Source organism: Chelonia mydas, chromosome 20 (assembly GCF_015237465.2).
Source record: "Chelonia mydas isolate rCheMyd1 chromosome 20, rCheMyd1.pri.v2, whole genome shotgun sequence".
NCBI lineage: Eukaryota > Metazoa > Chordata > Testudines > Cheloniidae > Chelonia > Chelonia mydas.
In genome coordinates, this window is record NC_051260.2 from 806,287 (window position 1) to 822,551 (window position 16,265).

The window sequence follows — 16,265 nt, forward strand, 5'->3', positions numbered from 1 at the left end:
GGCCTCTGAGTTGGTGTTGTGACCCATATCTAGTGTAGGCTTAGCCTAGAGTTTAGGTCTGGGGCTGGATCAGAGCTAGGGGTGCTTAAAGCTCTGCAGACATGAGTAAATTATAGTCACACTAAGGATTTGCAGGATTTAGGCCTTTGGAGACCAGGTGTTGTTGCCACGGTCTAGACTGTTAACAGCTCAGGAAGGTTCTCCTTCAGGGAAAGCTGCTGGCACCAGGGATTTTGAAGCAAGAGAATTTGGGTTTTATTGCTGCTGCTGTGAGGATACTTGTGGCCACAATGTTTGACAGAGCCATCATGAAGTCATACGTGGCCACTGATTTGTTAGAATAATTCCCATAGCAAAGGTATTTTAAATGGTTTGAGGTGATTTTATCACTGAGTTCTCTCTCTGTTGCTTTCTGGTGAATTGTGGCTGCCTCGCTGAGTATAATTATTTTAAACTGGCTGCTAGTAAACTGATGTAAAGCTAGGCATTCAGATACTACAGTGACAGGAATTAGCATAAGGACCTGGAAGAGGGGTGGATTGATTGGATGGATACATTTTACTTTTAACTGAAATGCAACCAGCTTAAGATTTTAGAGGAGCAAAGTCACTTTTATGCAAAGACCCTTCTGTTCTTACAATATCCTGTCTCCCACCCCCAATAAAAATCCTCTCTCTCTCTCTCCTTTCCGCGTTGCCCCCATGCAGGTTGTGTGCAGCGCTTTAAGTGCTGTCAGGTCAGTATTGAAGATGGGCTGGGCAAATCCTGGTGGATCTTGAGGAAGACCTGTTTTCTGATTGTGGAGCACAACTGGTTCGAGACTTTCATCATCTTCATGATCCTACTGAGCAGTGGAGCCCTGGTAAGTGAGTTTTGGAAGTCTGTGAAGCCAAATTACATTATACTGGGGCTCTTCTCCTAGTGTACTGAGAGCTATTTATGGGCATTTTGGTGGGAAAATGCTATCTCTCCTTGGAGAGGTTGGGGAATGAAGAATAAACTTGTGATTTATTGTTAATGATTTGTATTGCAATGGGCCCTTTGTGCTAGGTGCTATTCAAAAACCTAGCGAGACATGGTCACTGTCCTGAAGGTTTTCCAATCTAACTTAAAGTAAGATGCAAAACTAGGAGCCTTGAAATCCGAGTTCTAATTCTTGCTTTGCCACAAACTCAGTGAGTGACCATTGGCAAAACCACTTCACCTTTCTGGGCCTTAATTTGCCCATGATGCTGTTGGGATAGCAATACTTTCTTTAACATTTGTTCAGCTCCTGGAGACTGTTAGGGGGCTTATTCCTTCACCCACTCACTTCCCTGGTCCTTCTCGCATGAACAGAGAGCAACAATACCCGAAGTCCAAAGGTGCAAACAATTCGATGTTTATTGGGGTGAACTTCCAGCAAGCATGATTCCAGTTTCCTTCGTTAGTATCCTCCTTCCCAGCTCTGACACCACAGAGCCTTACACCTGTGTCCCTGTTCCCATTCCTGCCCTTAGCCAAACATGATTCCAATTTCCTTACTCCCATTCCCTGTTCCCATTTCCCCCTTTAGCAAAACATGATTCCAATTTCTCCACCCCCATTCCCTGTTCCCATCTCTCCCACGCCCACCCCCTCCCACCAAGGCCCCCTCCTCTACTTCCTGATTAACTGCAGACTATATAGTAAAACTTGAGTTCTGCTTAGCTATACCTTAACCAATCATTTTCCTGAAATTTAACTAACCAATCCTAACATATTGTAACATGATTATGTAACCAATTATATCCCACCACCTTAATTAGTTTACACCCAGCAAAATTAATTATACAGCAGACAGGAACAATCACAGAACCAGACAGAGATTATACAGACAAACAATAACAAAGTGGGAACTATAATGACAAAACAATACAGAAGTGAGGATTTCACATCCCAGTATTGATAAAGTGAGTTTGTGCCAGACAGGATGCTGTTTCCTTTTACATTTTCTAGGCACTTCCCTTTCTCTGGAGGTGATAGGCATTATCAGGACAGGATTGTATTCCTAACAGCCCAATAGCACCTTCTTTCAATGTGACTAGTTTGGAATGTGAGGAGGTGACCGGTCGCTTCCTAGCTTATGGCTGCCTCTGCTGCTTAGCCAAAGGCCTTAGCTTAAGCACAGGGCCTCAGACTGTCACAGTAAGAAAAGGCCCTTACACTGGCAGACAGTGATTTTGATTCTCTTTTGTACCTCTATAACTAGCCAAGTGATAAGAATACACCAAAATTCTTAGAGTATAGGCCTTTACAGACAGGCCTGAATATCTATATCCTAACAGAGACCTTCAGATTGGAGGCACTGTGTGGGTGCAAACTGGGATGCATGGTTCTGATGCTGCAGCCATGTTTCAGGAGAATGAAGTTCTCCTACTTGTGAAAGACCTCATCTAATTTTTTCCCAGATCTTTGATGAGAATAAGCTTCTTGGGTATTTAGTGGATTGTGCTATACAGTGAATGAAAAAATGCAGTACATTTAAGCTGCAAATTCCAGTTCAACAGAATTCCCGTGCTTCTCCAGCTTCTCTTTCGTACCTTTGGCCAGACTGCTCAGAGGGTCTCTGCACCCATAACTGGAGCCGGATTTTTTTTTTTTTTTTTTAAAGTGCTCAGCTCCCATTTAGGCATCATAATAAATGGAAAGATTTTCAGAAGAGCTCAGCACACGAGATGCACGTTGAGAGCTGAGCTGTTTTGAAAATCTGTAAAAGCATCACAATAGGAGATACTGGGTGCTGAGCACTTTTGAAAAACTGTCCCTCCATTAGGTGCCTAAAAGGAAGCTGAGTTCCTTTGAAAATCTGTCTCCATGGGCTTGTCTACACTAGACTTCTTTGCATCCGTGCAAATGTGCTGCCTTGGTGTAAAAAATGACTTCCACTGGTGCAGCTTACCCTCACTTAAATGAGCTGCTGGTTTGTTGCACATTCAGTGGCAAGTCTTATGTAATGACAAGTGACATTTGATTATTTCCCAGGCCTTTGAGGATATTTACATAGAACAGAGAAAGACCATCCGGACCATGCTGGAGTATGCAGACAAGGTCTTCACCTACATTTTCATTCTGGAGATGTTGCTGAAGTGGTGTGCTTACGGATTCGTCAAGTTCTTCACCAACGCCTGGTGCTGGCTGGATTTCCTCATTGTGGCTGTATGTATTTTCTGCTTCTGATCTCTGGCTGGGAAAAATAAATTTTACCTGGGGGGTGGGGATGGGGGTGTAATGCTGTGCTCATGAAAAGGGTCCAGTAGATGATGTATCTCACTAGGAAGTGGGTTCAATCCCATGTGTACATAGCTCTCCAAAACTGGGAAAAGGACAGAACCATCCAGACAAGCAGAGCTACTGGGGATTGTTCTATGCGACTGCGGAATTTCTACACCACAGGTCTTAACAGATACGTACAAAGGAAGGGTTTCCATCTTCTGGCTCATGCTGTGTTAGCATTGCTCTTTCTGAAGGACCTGTACATTGAGGAAGTTATAGAAAGAGTTCAGTAGAGTGTAAAGAATTTGTGCTACAAATGAACATACCCTGACTCCAGGCCAGCTGAAGCGACATCTTCTGTCTCCACATAGTTTGTATGAGACACCAATGGGAGAAATTTCAGCCCGTGGAATCTTTCAATGCTGCCACCTGGTGACATCCATGCACACTCTGGATATTGGGTGCTCGGGCCAATGGGTCTGTTCAAAGCTTTGTAGAACTCCAGGTACTTTCAATTCAAGTGAAGAAAAACCTTACAAGGCTAGATAAAGTTTGTCTTTATTCCTCTTTGCTAAAGAAGATCCAATACCCAGAAGAAAAGGGCTGATCCTCACATTTGGGGATATGGACAGCAACTTGGTGTAGGGTAGATGTAAGTTGATCAAAGGGGTAGACCTTCAACATGGACAAACTAGCATAGAGACCCACATAGAGAGAGCTGGTTGAAGGAATACACTGAAAGGATAAAATGAATAGGAGAAGAAGGGAAATGTTAGCAAGATAATTTATGGAATAGAAAACAACAAAAGTATTTAAAACATGATAGGTAACATTTTCAAAAGCACCTACATGACTCAGCCTCTGAAGTGCTAGAGTCCCTTCTCAGAATGGGATTTTAGGCTCCCATGTTCCTCAGGTGCTTCTGAAAATTGCATTTGTGTGCATTCAAAACATCCATCTGTGAGGCAGTGTCCTAGCTGAGGGCCCAGAGGACCTGCTGCACCAATCAGCCCAGACAATATTGATAGAATATTAAGCCGAGAAAAGGCCTTTCTGAGTCTCTTGCTGGGAGATGGAAAATTCTTCTTCGAGTGATTGTTCACATCGATTCCAATCAGGGTGTGCGCACTCCGCGTGCACGGTCATTGGAAAGTTTTCCCTTAGCAGCTCCCGTCGGGTTGGCTCTGAAGCCCCCTGCAGTGGCGCCTTCATGGTGCTCAATATATAACCCTGCCAACCCAACCCCCCTTCAGTTCCTTCTTACCGTCCATGACGGCCATTGGAACTGCGTTCACTTGCCTTGCAAGTGCTTCCCTTAGTTTTCTTCTTTAGCCTGTAGTTTTCTAATCTACATCGAGCGCACTAAGCCTTTCAGGAAATGGAACCAGCTGTTTCTTACGGTGGCAGACCGGATGAAAGGGCTCCCGGTCTCTTCCCAATGCATTTCTTCCTGGATCACACACTGCATCCGCACACGCTGCAAGCTGGCTAAGGTCCCAGCCTCGGTTATTACAGTACACTTCACAAGGGCACAAGCCTAGTCAGCAGCTTTCCTGGCCCAGATCCCCATTCAGGAGATCTGCAGAGCGGCAACCTGGTCATCAGTGCATACATTTAACACTCACTATGCTATCACCCAGCATTCCAGAGATGATGCGGCATTCAGCATAGCGATGCTCCAGTCAGCGATTCCTTAACTCCAACCCCATCTCCGGGGGAGAGCTTGGGAGTCACTTGATTGGAATCGACGTGAACAAGCACTCGAAGAAGAAAAAAATGGTTACTCACCTTCTCGTAACTGTTGTTCTTTGGAATGTGTTGTTCACATCCAGTCCACTACTCACGCTCCTTTCCCCTCTGTCGGAGTAGCTGGCAAGAAGGAACTGAAGGGGAGGGGGGCCGGGTTGGCAGGATTATATATTGAGCGCCATGAAGGTGCCACTCCAGGAGCTGCTAAGGGAAAACTTTTCGACGACTGTGCACGCAGCGCGCGCACACCGTGAATGGAATGGATGTGAAGAACACATCTCGAAGAACAACAGTTACGAGAAGGTGAGTAACTTTTTTTTCTGAGTAGGATTTACTTGTGCTGTACAATGGCTATGGGAACTCTAGAAATATCTGAGTAGATGGAAGAATTTTCCCTAGTGTGTTGGGGAACTGCTAACGTGGAGCCAAAAGTGGGATCAAATTATCTGATATTTACTGTAGTAAAATGGATATGCAAAGTTTCCTGTTTGCTCTCTGCTCACTTGGGTGCCCCTCCTCTAAACACAGATCCTAAGTAACTCTTCTGACCTGTAAAGTCTAGTGAATCTGTAACTCTCTCTTGTTTTACTATATAGTGAAACACAAGACTAAAATGAAAACTCCAAGACCAGACCCTTAACCCCTCCCAAAATGGTTGAGCAAGATTAAACGGATTAGATATACTTTAATAAGAAAAGGCCTGCAGTTAAGCTAGGTAGGAGACAAATTGTAAAGGTTACTCTGTCCTCATGCTTCATGGTGTGAGCTAATTCCAGCTGGGGTCAGGAAGTGCAGTATTGCACAATTGGCAAATGCAGTACAGATTTGTTCACTTCTTTCAAAGCATCAGATTACCGCTAGAGTAAGGATCTCTGCCAGAGCAGATCCTTTTAAAGCCTCTAAAATGGCAGAAGTGGGGTTTGAGTTGAATCTCATGATGGGAACAATAAATAAGAGGAAATAAGCATTTAAATATAACAATATTCTTGAATGTTATTTTTCAGGTTTGGTAGCATTGGTAAATAACCCTCTTCCTCTGATTCCTAAAGCTTGCTGGGTATACATGTGAAGAAAGAGTCTTTTTCTGGGTAATAATAATTAAAGCTTCTGCTTTTCAGTCCATCGGGATTACTTTTGGCATGTACCAATGCCCACTAAACAGCCTATTGAAGTTTCCAGTGAATTGAGTATATAATACTGAATAATGCCATTGAAGGTTGAAATATTCTTTTGTAAGTTCCACTATTTCTTGTCTTGTTCACATTAGGGACCAGGGCATTAATCTAAGGGTGAGGGGCTCAGTGAAGTCTTGGTTGTTTTGTACTTGAAATGCTTGAATTACTTCTGCATTGTGAGTACATTAGAGATGATCCTAGGTCCAGACACTCCCACCCATATCCTGAAGTTTGGATCTGAAACCCCTCACTTGGTCTTTGGTGATGAAGCAGGGCTGTAGATTTTTTGATATGAGCAGCACGTCCAAGAGCTGCTCTGCTTTGGAGCCATTTCTAGCCTTATTCCTTCCTCCCCACTAGGCAGAGTTACAGTAGGCATCCCTCCTAACAGCACAGCTTGCTACGTCCTGTGATCATTAGAGGTTTTTACCTGCAGATCAAGGTCTCGCTCAGCACGAGTCAATTCTCATGGAAGCTTATAGCTGATGTCTTTTGATGCACAGAGCTGTTTCTCTGAATCTAAGTTTCTAGTCAGTAGGCCAGGCTGCCTTGAGCTCATGCCCAGGGCTGACAACACTGCTGTGCAGCACTGGTTGAGATGGGTTAGAAGAACTTGAACTTAAAACTATGTTGCTTCTGCTTGTCTCTGATATAAACTAAAGCTCCTATGTGAGGCATTTCTTTGACATTAGTGAAGAATCCCTGTGTGTTCTCTCATGTAAGAAAGCTCTTTCTAATGTAGGATGGGAGCAGAGGCTAAGGCAATGGACTCAGGCTCGTGTCTGAAATACCGGCACTTGCTGGAACAATGGTTCATACCCACCAGCATCAGTGCAGCCCTGCGACCTTCCAGAGTAGATAGAATGTGTTCCATGAAGGCCACTGTGAGGCTAGTAAAGGTCCCATGGCACTTCTTATAAGAGTAACCAAGGGCATATGGACAAACGCTTAAAAATGTCCCTCCTGCCCACTGCTGTGAACCAGCTGGTGATGGTCAAATCTGAAGATGGAGAAAAGCAGGAGTCCTATTCATGAGCAGTAAAATGAAATTGAACCTTCATCCTACAATGTCAGCAATCCCACTTCCTCCATGCCCCCTTACATACGCCTCAGGAAGCTCCTCCTACAGATCAGTTCAAACGCATGTCCCCACACCACGCTCATTTTGGGGCGTATTTGAAACACTGAAATGCACCTGCTTTTTCCGAGATACCAAAGATCCTGATGCTTCTCTCAGAAAAAAGTGGGCAGTGGCTGAGATTGCTAAATTCTTTTCTTGCTTTAGTCTGAGATTCCTTCACTCCTAAATCCCTTAACCTTGGTGTCCATCTCCCTGTACCTGGCAGGGTATGTGACTCAAGCTCAAATGTATGTGACTATGGTGAGGGAAGAGGAAAATAATGTGTCTCATACTGGGCAGAGTTACTGTTCTGGAAAACTTTGATAGACCGTGACTATGTAACCCCCAGGTCCATGTATTGTGTGTCCCCTTCTATCCCTGATCTGTTACGGCCCCCTTCTGACTCTTCACATCAGGAAGTACATACTCATACTTTCAGCTCTGACAGTCCCTGGTTCAAACCACTGCATATCAAGCAAGAAGACAGCTGTCATAAATATGACAGAGGATACATCTACACAGCAACCCCCTCCAACCCCTACCTCCCTGCAGCAGCAGTCTCAGAGCCCAGGTTAACTGACTCAGGCTCGCAGGGCTTGAGCTGCAGGGCTAAAAACAGCAGTGTAGATTTTTAGGCTCGGGCTGGAGCCAGGCTTCCACGACCCTCCCCCCTCACAGGGTTTCAAAGCCCAGGTTCTAGCCTGAACATCTACCCTGCTATTTTAGGCTTACATTGAGAGCCCCTCCCACCTTCCCAAGTCAGTTGACCTAGGCTCTGAGACTCACTGCTGCGGTTTTTCGCCATGTAGATGTACTCAGAGAGACTTGAATCAATAGCCCAGACCAAAGCATCCCTGAATATTGGAGCATTAGAAATCTGGTCCTGAATTTGGTTCCTTGAGCCCATTTCTAGAATGAACTGGCATCATCCTTGAAGTTCATTTACCGCTGAATGCCTCAGTTTGTCCGTGTTTTAAAGGAGGATAAAAATTCACTGTTAGGAACTGTGTCCTGTTATGAGGATTAACTAGCTAATGATTGATAAGGAAAATCGCTGTGTAAGGGCTCAGTGATTTCATAATACATAATGATCAACTGACATTTTTAAATGGTTTAGATATTTGTCCTTATGTGTCTCTGTAGTGTAATAATGGTTGATTTTAAATCACAAGCGCTCTCATGGGAGGCCGATGAATGTGTTGATGGTGAAGGACAGTTATTATACAGGACCCTGTCCACATCCCAGTGTCATAAACAGGAGTCTTTCCAGTGACTGAAATGAAAATTGGATCATGTCTGTAGCGCCATTAAGCGTACATGGTACTTTACGGGCAGAAGGTCCCTTCGAATTCACAGGATAAGGACCCAGTCCTGCAAGAGGCTTAGTTGCTCTCAGCACCTACTGAGGACATTCCGTAGCTCACAATAATGGACCCTAAGTTATATTCTAAGCCATGATCTTTAACAAAAAAGGATGGCTTTGGGGTTAAGGCAGAGCACAGTGGACTTAGGACGTCTAGATTCTATCCCCAGCTCTATCATAGCCCCACTGTGTGACTCTGAGCAAGTCATGTCGTTATCACGTGCCTCACTTTCCCCATTTGTAAAATGGGGTGATTATACTACCCCTCCCTCAAAGCAGGTTGTGATGCTCAGTGATGATTAAGCTCTGCATCCTTTGCAAATCTTTGTATGGAGATGCTAGAGAAGTGCTGGGTTAGCAGAACCAAAAAGTCAGGTTTAAAAGTGATAGAAATTTGAAACGGAGTGCTTTAAAGCCAAGGGTGTTCAGTATTTTATGATACCAATCCACACCCAAAATTATTCTTATGTTTTTGATATTAAGTAATAAACTCTATTCCTCAATGGTCACTGCTGTAGAAAGAACACCGCCACCAGGAATGAGTGAGGCGACTGCTCTTTGAATAAGCTGAGCAGGACAATTTGTGCAGTGTGTGTATTTATCTGTATTCTTTCTCACAGGTACCTTTAAAATTTGTCTGGCTTAATTTAATGGGAGCTGCTTGGACCCTGCAGACAATAAAAGGGCCAGGGTAAGGTTCTTGTCATCCGTTTGGGCTCCTCCTTCCAACAGACCCTGTTTCCGTCTGTGTGTCTCTGCCTCTCTCTCACTTCTTTTTTCCCCTTTGTTTTTTTCTTATGCCTCTCTCAACCGCATTATTTCCTTTCAGGTCGTTTCAGTCAAGTGAAGTAGGCAGCTGGTGTCATGTCTTCGGCATTTATCTATGGGGGCCCCAGACCTGCAGTCTGGGCTGGGCAATCAGTGCTAGGGGATTCGTTCTAACAGTTTGGAACCTTTTTTCTTTTTTTTTCTTTTTCTTTTTGTTTTCTGTGTAGGTCTCTTTAGTCAGCCTTGTAGCTAATGCCCTGGGCTACTCGGAACTAGGTGCCATAAAGTCCCTTAGGACACTAAGAGCTTTGAGGCCTTTAAGAGCGTTGTCCCGATTTGAGGGGATGAGGGTAAGATGCCATTAGCAGCTGACCCTTCTGCATGCCTGTGGAGCGGGTTTTTTTAAGCATGCTAGAACTGATCAAACTGGTGGAAAGATAATTCCAGGCAGAATCATGATGCAGCTGCTAACTTGATCACACACCCCTGTTTATGTCCCCTTACCCTGCCCTCTGCTGCACACTCCCCTTTTAAAGAAGGGAGATGCATTTAGCTGCCTCATTACATTAATTATTGGCCCAAACCACATGCCATTCGCAGAACATGTTCAACACTTGGCTGTTCTCATTTGGCCTGGCTTTTACCTCTAGCATCCGAGAGGGCTTTTCAGCTGTAACTTTTTTTATCTAGGGAGAATCACCAGGTGCAAAGAAGCAGAATTCGAACCACCTCAAATGTCTTCCCCCTCTCTCCCCCAAGGTGTTGGCCACAGTGGGAGCTGGTGGGATTTAATCAAAGGAGAATTTAAAGGGTTTATAAAAAAATCTAATGTATGTAAGTCAGTAAAAAGCTGCTTCTCCTTCTTGGATAACTCAGGCCTTTAGTCCCTGCAGGAAGGAAATGTGGGGGAGCTCAGCTGTTTCAAAAAAGCTTTTGGTTTAATTCCTCTTGTTGCACCTTGTTGTTCTCAATCCAGTCTGGTGATGACTGGAAGCCTTGTCTGATAGTGAAGCTTTCCTTTCCCTTTTACCATGCTTTTATGGTACCCGGTCCTGTCACTGTGATATTAGCAACAAAGCACAAGCAAAGCATTGAACTTAACAAGCTTTCCTGAAATTGTTAGATGGCACCAATGTCATGGGGATTCCATTTGAAATGATTGCAGTGTCTCGTTACTTTGCCACTGATTTTATATTTTGGTGCTTTTCCCCCTCCTTTTGTATTGAAATAATCATGTACAAAAAAGCAAAACAATCCAACAAAACATACCTTTCTGTAGGTAAAGGGTATGTTGGACCAACGGATTTTCACTGTTGCTGTTGTGAAAAATGTTAATTTAGGTCTATTGCACTAAAGATCAAGAAAGTGCACACTGAAATTTAAAGATATCATAGAAGAAATGGAATAAAACAGCTGGGAGATCACACTCATCTCTAAATTTACTCCAGGGCACCTCTGGAGTAACTCCATTGGAGTCAGTGGAATTACTCTGGATTTACACGGGTGTAATTTAGAGCAAAATAATGGCCTAAGGCATATAATGGCCTGTTAAAGGAATTCTCAAATAGATCTCTAGGGCATGACATAAACTACAATATCTAAAAGGAAAATCCAGTGGAAGCAATAGTTTGTACTGAGGGTAGTGATGGTACAGTCGCTGTTGGCTACATACACTAACCTCAAATTAGCTACACACCATGGCCATATCAGAGTTGTGTAGAAAGCACTAGTGAGACCTTAACTGTGCAGAAATGATCCTGATGAGGCTAATCCTATAAAAATCTTTCTGCAAATTTCTTCAATAGCACAGTCACAGTACAGCCCCTGAAAAGCCAGTCCTGCTCATCCGCCCTCAGAACCACAGTTCCAGTTTTGTTATAGTGGAATGAAATCTGTGTCAATTTAAAATAATTTAAATAGCTGAAGCAGAATTCTCGATTCCCTTTTCCCAGTGCCAAAAACATTATAATTGTTTCATGCAGTTCATGGCTGTTGGCACATACAGCAAACTCAATGGTTAAATTCACCCCATGGCTACTTATATCCCATTTATTCTCAAATGTGAGGGGTTAGTGGACATAAGCTGTGTGCTCGCATCCTGTGCAGGAGCACATTTTACCCTAAGTGCATGAAGAGGCAGCAGTGTCTTGTTGCTGGAACCAGATACAGGGAGCTGTGATTCTGCCTCTGATTTGGGAGTGACCTTGTGCAAGTCACTTAGCCCCTTGGTACAGGGCACAGAGAGGTTAATAATACTTCACAAGGGTGTTGAGACGTTTAATTACTGTTTGTAAAGTGCTTTGAGATCCTTAGGTGTAAGGCATTATACAAGTGCATGGTATTAATATGAAGTATCATTACTGGAAATGGCCTTTATCTGCTAAAACAGATTTCAGGTATTGACCATGTGTGTTTTTATCTTAACCTTGAGATGCTCATGGGACATTCACCTGAACTGACACTCTTGGAAAAATCCGTAGCCTTTCCACACTAAAATCCTGGCCCCATTGACATTAATGAAAAATCTCCCATTGACTTCAGTGGGGCCAGAATGTCACCCTAGCTTTGTCTACAGCTTGATACTGTTAACATCATTTGGGTCATAATAAAGGTGTGGATTAAATATCAATATCCCAAAAGCTACAGATTTAGTATATTTAGCAGGATAGCCTTTAACTTAAATTCCTGTCTGAGATTCTTATAAAAAAGCATAATTGTATGATTAAGACTTAAAATCTAGGTTGAGCGAAGATGGCTTGTGTGAACTACATGCTAAATACAAACAGGGTTGATTCCTCTCTGGGGCTACATTAATCTGCTTTGGGGAGAGGGGGTTTCCCCCTTGCCAGTAGGGCTTTTAGTTTAATGCTAAACAGTGGCTTACAGGTTACATAGCACAATCACAAAGGGTGAAATTTGTTCCAGTGGCACAAAGCCGGAATGATCAGGCCTTGTTCATATGGAGTCTGGCAAATTTAGGGGTCTAGAGCACCCCCTCCACAGTTGCTTCTCCAGCCGACGGGCCCCCAGGACCCCCCACTTTTGTGTACACTTCTCCAACAATGGACAAATGTGGAGTTTGTGTGTTATGAAGGGTCCTTCTGCACTAGGATGAATTTCATCCAGATAGAACCAATTTGCACCCTACTGCAACGTCAACACAATGTTCTTAATTTTTTTTTTGGTCATTAGGACATATGTTCTTTTGCTAAAGTTTAATGCTTAAAAGTGGTTTATATAACGATATAACATGGTCACAGAGACTAGTATAATCAGAAAGGAAAAAGAACTAGTATGAAGTCCATAGATAATAAATGTCATTTTAAAAAATAAATGTAAATCATGCTGGAGAGAATGATCTCCCCACCCCTCCCCCTCCCACTCCCACTCCTACCCCCACCCACCTGGAGATTTTGAATTGTACCTGGTGTGAAATCGAGAGGTTCACACGTACTTAAAATTGGGAACCTGTTTCACTTCAGCAAAATTGATACAAAGGGGTTAACTGTAACTGTGCTACGTTGTAACTTTCTCCATTCTTTTTTGTTGTGACTTTGATATAAGTGTACCAAAACAATCCCTCCAACCCCAAGGACAGTAATTTGAAATGCCTTTGCAAAGGAAACATTACAAGTAGTTCTTTGCTTTTCTCTACTCCATAGTAATCTGCATTTTAAAGAGCTTGCTCTGCTCTTAAATTATTCAGGAAGTATGACAGTAATGCTATGAAACATGCATGCACTTTTGTCAATTGCCAATGCACAGTCTGCACACAAAAGCCATGTTCCCTCTCTCAGATTTTTTGAAAGTTGGTTATGGTTATAATGATCAATTTAAACAGTGTGAGTTGATTCCGTTTATTCAGGTAAATGATTACAGGAAGCGAGAGCATTTGTCCAGTCAGCATACTTACTCTACAACTAGTCAGGGGTATATCAGCTTTCCAATATCTGAATAGTTGTAAAATACAGTAGGTGATCACTATGGTGTGTGCGCTTAGGGGAGTAGGTAATTGGAAGGAAAGGTGTGTATTTAGCATCTATTTAAAGGACCTGATGCTGATCTCATACCAATGTAAGTCAGTGGATTTATGCTGGTGTAAAACTGATTAGTGATTAGTCTCAAACCCTGTTAATCATTGCAGGGAAAACTTCATTCAGTAGAAGTACATGTGTATTTAACCCTTTTACTGCCACATTGCCAAGTTGATGGGGCATCTAAAAGCTAAAATGGCATCCTGGTCAATTATTATGCTGAATTTAAATTATCTGTAGATTTTGTATGAAGTTATTGAGGGGTAGAGATGGGGCCAAGCCATGAAGTTTGGAGTTGGGTCTAAATTTCTGGGATGCGAATCCAAGATTCTGGTTTCAGTCCATCTCTTTTCAGGACCAGTATAATTTTCAGTGAGCATGTATAGGGAAATCCCATTGGATTACAGAGTGGAGCCACTTGAGTCAACATGAAACATGACTAAATCATTACTAATTATTTTGTTACATAAAACATTTAAACATGAAATAATGATGCAGAAAGCGACCAGTTTGAGAGTCTGATTTAGACATTTGTCACCAGGGAGGTTAGCGTTCCACCATTTGTGACTGCTGAGATACTTTGGCATTTTGCATGAAGTAACTGGTAGAAGGGACTGGGATCATTCAATGTCTTAATTCCCATAAGTGATAGTAAGAGCATCCCAAGAGGGCAAATCACTGGCTTAATTGATCTTTTTTGCCAGGGAGGACTAGGAGGGCTGGTGTAGTGACTATTTACTACCTAGGGCATTTTCATTAACCGTGACTTCTTTTGAGGAACAGCTGTGATCTGGTGGTTTAAGGAAGAGCTGAAACTTGGGTTCTGTACCTGACTCTGACACCTCTATTTTGGGTGGGGAAACTGAGGCTCAGAAAGGCAAAATGACTTGCTCAGGGTCGTGGCAGAGTCAGGAACAGAAGATCCGATTGCCAGTTCTGTGCTTAGGCCACCATCACCATTTCAGTGATAATGAAAATGCCTTAGGAAGCAAAGAGTCACTGCAACTCCCACCCCAATTGCTTTTCTGACTCTTTGTAAAGTACCTTGAGACCTGTCTGAAAAGTGCTATGAGGAGTCCACATTGTTATTAATTGTCATATATTTATTGTTTAAACCCTGAATTACAGAATGCCTGAAACCAGTGTATTTGACTAGAACGTTGATTAATGTTCCTCTTTGACACTAGACAGAAGGGATGAAACAGTTTAAAATTTTAATTTACTAAAGGAACCTAATATAGGAGAATTGTAATAAAAGATTTAATATCCCACTGGCCTGGCTATGTTAAAAACATGAGAGCTTAAATTCTGCCATGTGTTTGTCAGGAGAGGGCTTGGGGAAACACCACTCCAAATTTCTGAGACTCAAATTAGGAAATGGTGAAAAGATGAGCTGTGACCAAACAGCACACCACTTCCTGTTTTATATGCTGCAGTTTGGAGAAGGGAATATGGCTTTTCTTTCTTCTTGAGCTTGCAAACCTGCATGCTCAGCTATTTGCCTGAGACAACATGGTCGCCTTGCTTAGTCACAAATATTATCTTGATGTTTACACTGACTCATGGCTTAGTCTTAAGAGAACAATTTTAGGGCTCGATCCAGCTCCCATTGAAGTTAATGGCTCAGAATTCCCCACTGACCTCAGTGGGAGCAGGAAGCGGGTCTGTAAGTGACCACAGCCTTGTTTTAAAGTGGGGAATGGCCATAAGGACCACTGGCTGATAAATTCCTCCAAATCCATGAGCAATGATATCCTTGGACCTGGCTTTGAGCAATTAGTCAGGTAGGAGTCTATTGATTATTGTGAAGAGAGTTTGAGCCCAGCCTCACTCAGTAACATCATTTTTTCCCTTTGGCAATCAAAATTATTTAAAAGTAATTCTTGTACACATGCATGCACAAACACACACCCACACCCACAAAAAAACAAACTCAAAGTCAGCAGATCCAAAAAGAACTCACCCTGTTTTTAAAATAAACAGGATCTCAACAGATGAACATAAGAACAGCCAGACTGGGTCAGACCCATGGTCCATCAAGCCCGGTATCCAGTGGGCTTCTAAACAGAACCTTTAGCCACTTGGAAATAATTTACTGCAAACTCTAGTCTAGACTAAAAGCCACGGACCTGTCAGTGGCCTCGCCTCCTATTCCCCCCGAAAAACAGCTGTATTGATGCTTGCTGCCTACTGTCTTCTGTTTTATACTAAAACTTTCTCCCACCCCTTCCAACGCAGGTGGTTGTCAACGCCCTGGTTGGCGCTATCCCTTCCATTATGAATGTGTTGTTGGTCTGCCTTATCTTCTGGCTGATTTTCAGCATTATGGGGGTTAACCTGTTTGCTGGGAAATACCATTACTGCTTTAACGAGACATCTGAGGAGCGCTTCGAAATAGAGATAGTTAACAACAGGACCGATTGTGAAGCACTGATGCCGCCCAACTCCACTGAGATCCGATGGAAGAACGTGAAAATTAACTTTGACAATGTTGGGGCAGGATACCTGGCTCTTCTCCAAGTTGTAAGTTTTGCCTTTCCCACCTCCAAGCCCACAGTAGATGTTAGATCTTCTAACAGACCATCTCCATCTCTGGGTTCTTCCCTCTTACGCCCCTAATTCAACACTCCTGTTGACTTGTGAATGTGCATTGGATCAGGCCATTGAGCCTCATTTTGATATAAGTTGCACATTTGCAAGTTGCAGTGGGGGAGGTTTAGGTTGGATATTAGGAAAAACTTTTTCACTAGGAGGGTGGTGAAACACTGGAATGGGTTACCTAGGGAGGTGGTGGAATCTCCTTCCCTAGAGGTTTTTAAGGT

At 43.0% G+C, this 16,265-nt stretch overlaps 1 protein-coding gene across 9 annotated transcripts in view; it reads left to right on the top strand.

Annotated features, from left to right (window-relative positions):
* Nucleotides 1–16,265, top strand: part of SCN8A (sodium voltage-gated channel alpha subunit 8) — a 114,956-nt gene that overhangs the window by 86,596 nt on the left and 12,095 nt on the right. For 6 of the 9 annotated variants that reach the window (XM_043533205.1, XM_043533204.1, XM_043533199.1 and 3 more), the window contains 4 exons: nucleotides 708–862; nucleotides 3,004–3,177; nucleotides 9,637–9,759; nucleotides 15,682–15,966. In XM_043533205.1, coding sequence (XP_043389140.1) covers nucleotides 708–862; nucleotides 3,004–3,177; nucleotides 9,637–9,759; nucleotides 15,682–15,966 — 737 coding nt within the window. The remainder of the gene's footprint in view (nucleotides 1–707; nucleotides 863–3,003; nucleotides 3,178–9,636; nucleotides 9,760–15,681; nucleotides 15,967–16,265) is intronic. The other 3 variants (XM_043533201.1, XM_043533203.1, XM_043533202.1) reach the window with 1 other exon arrangement.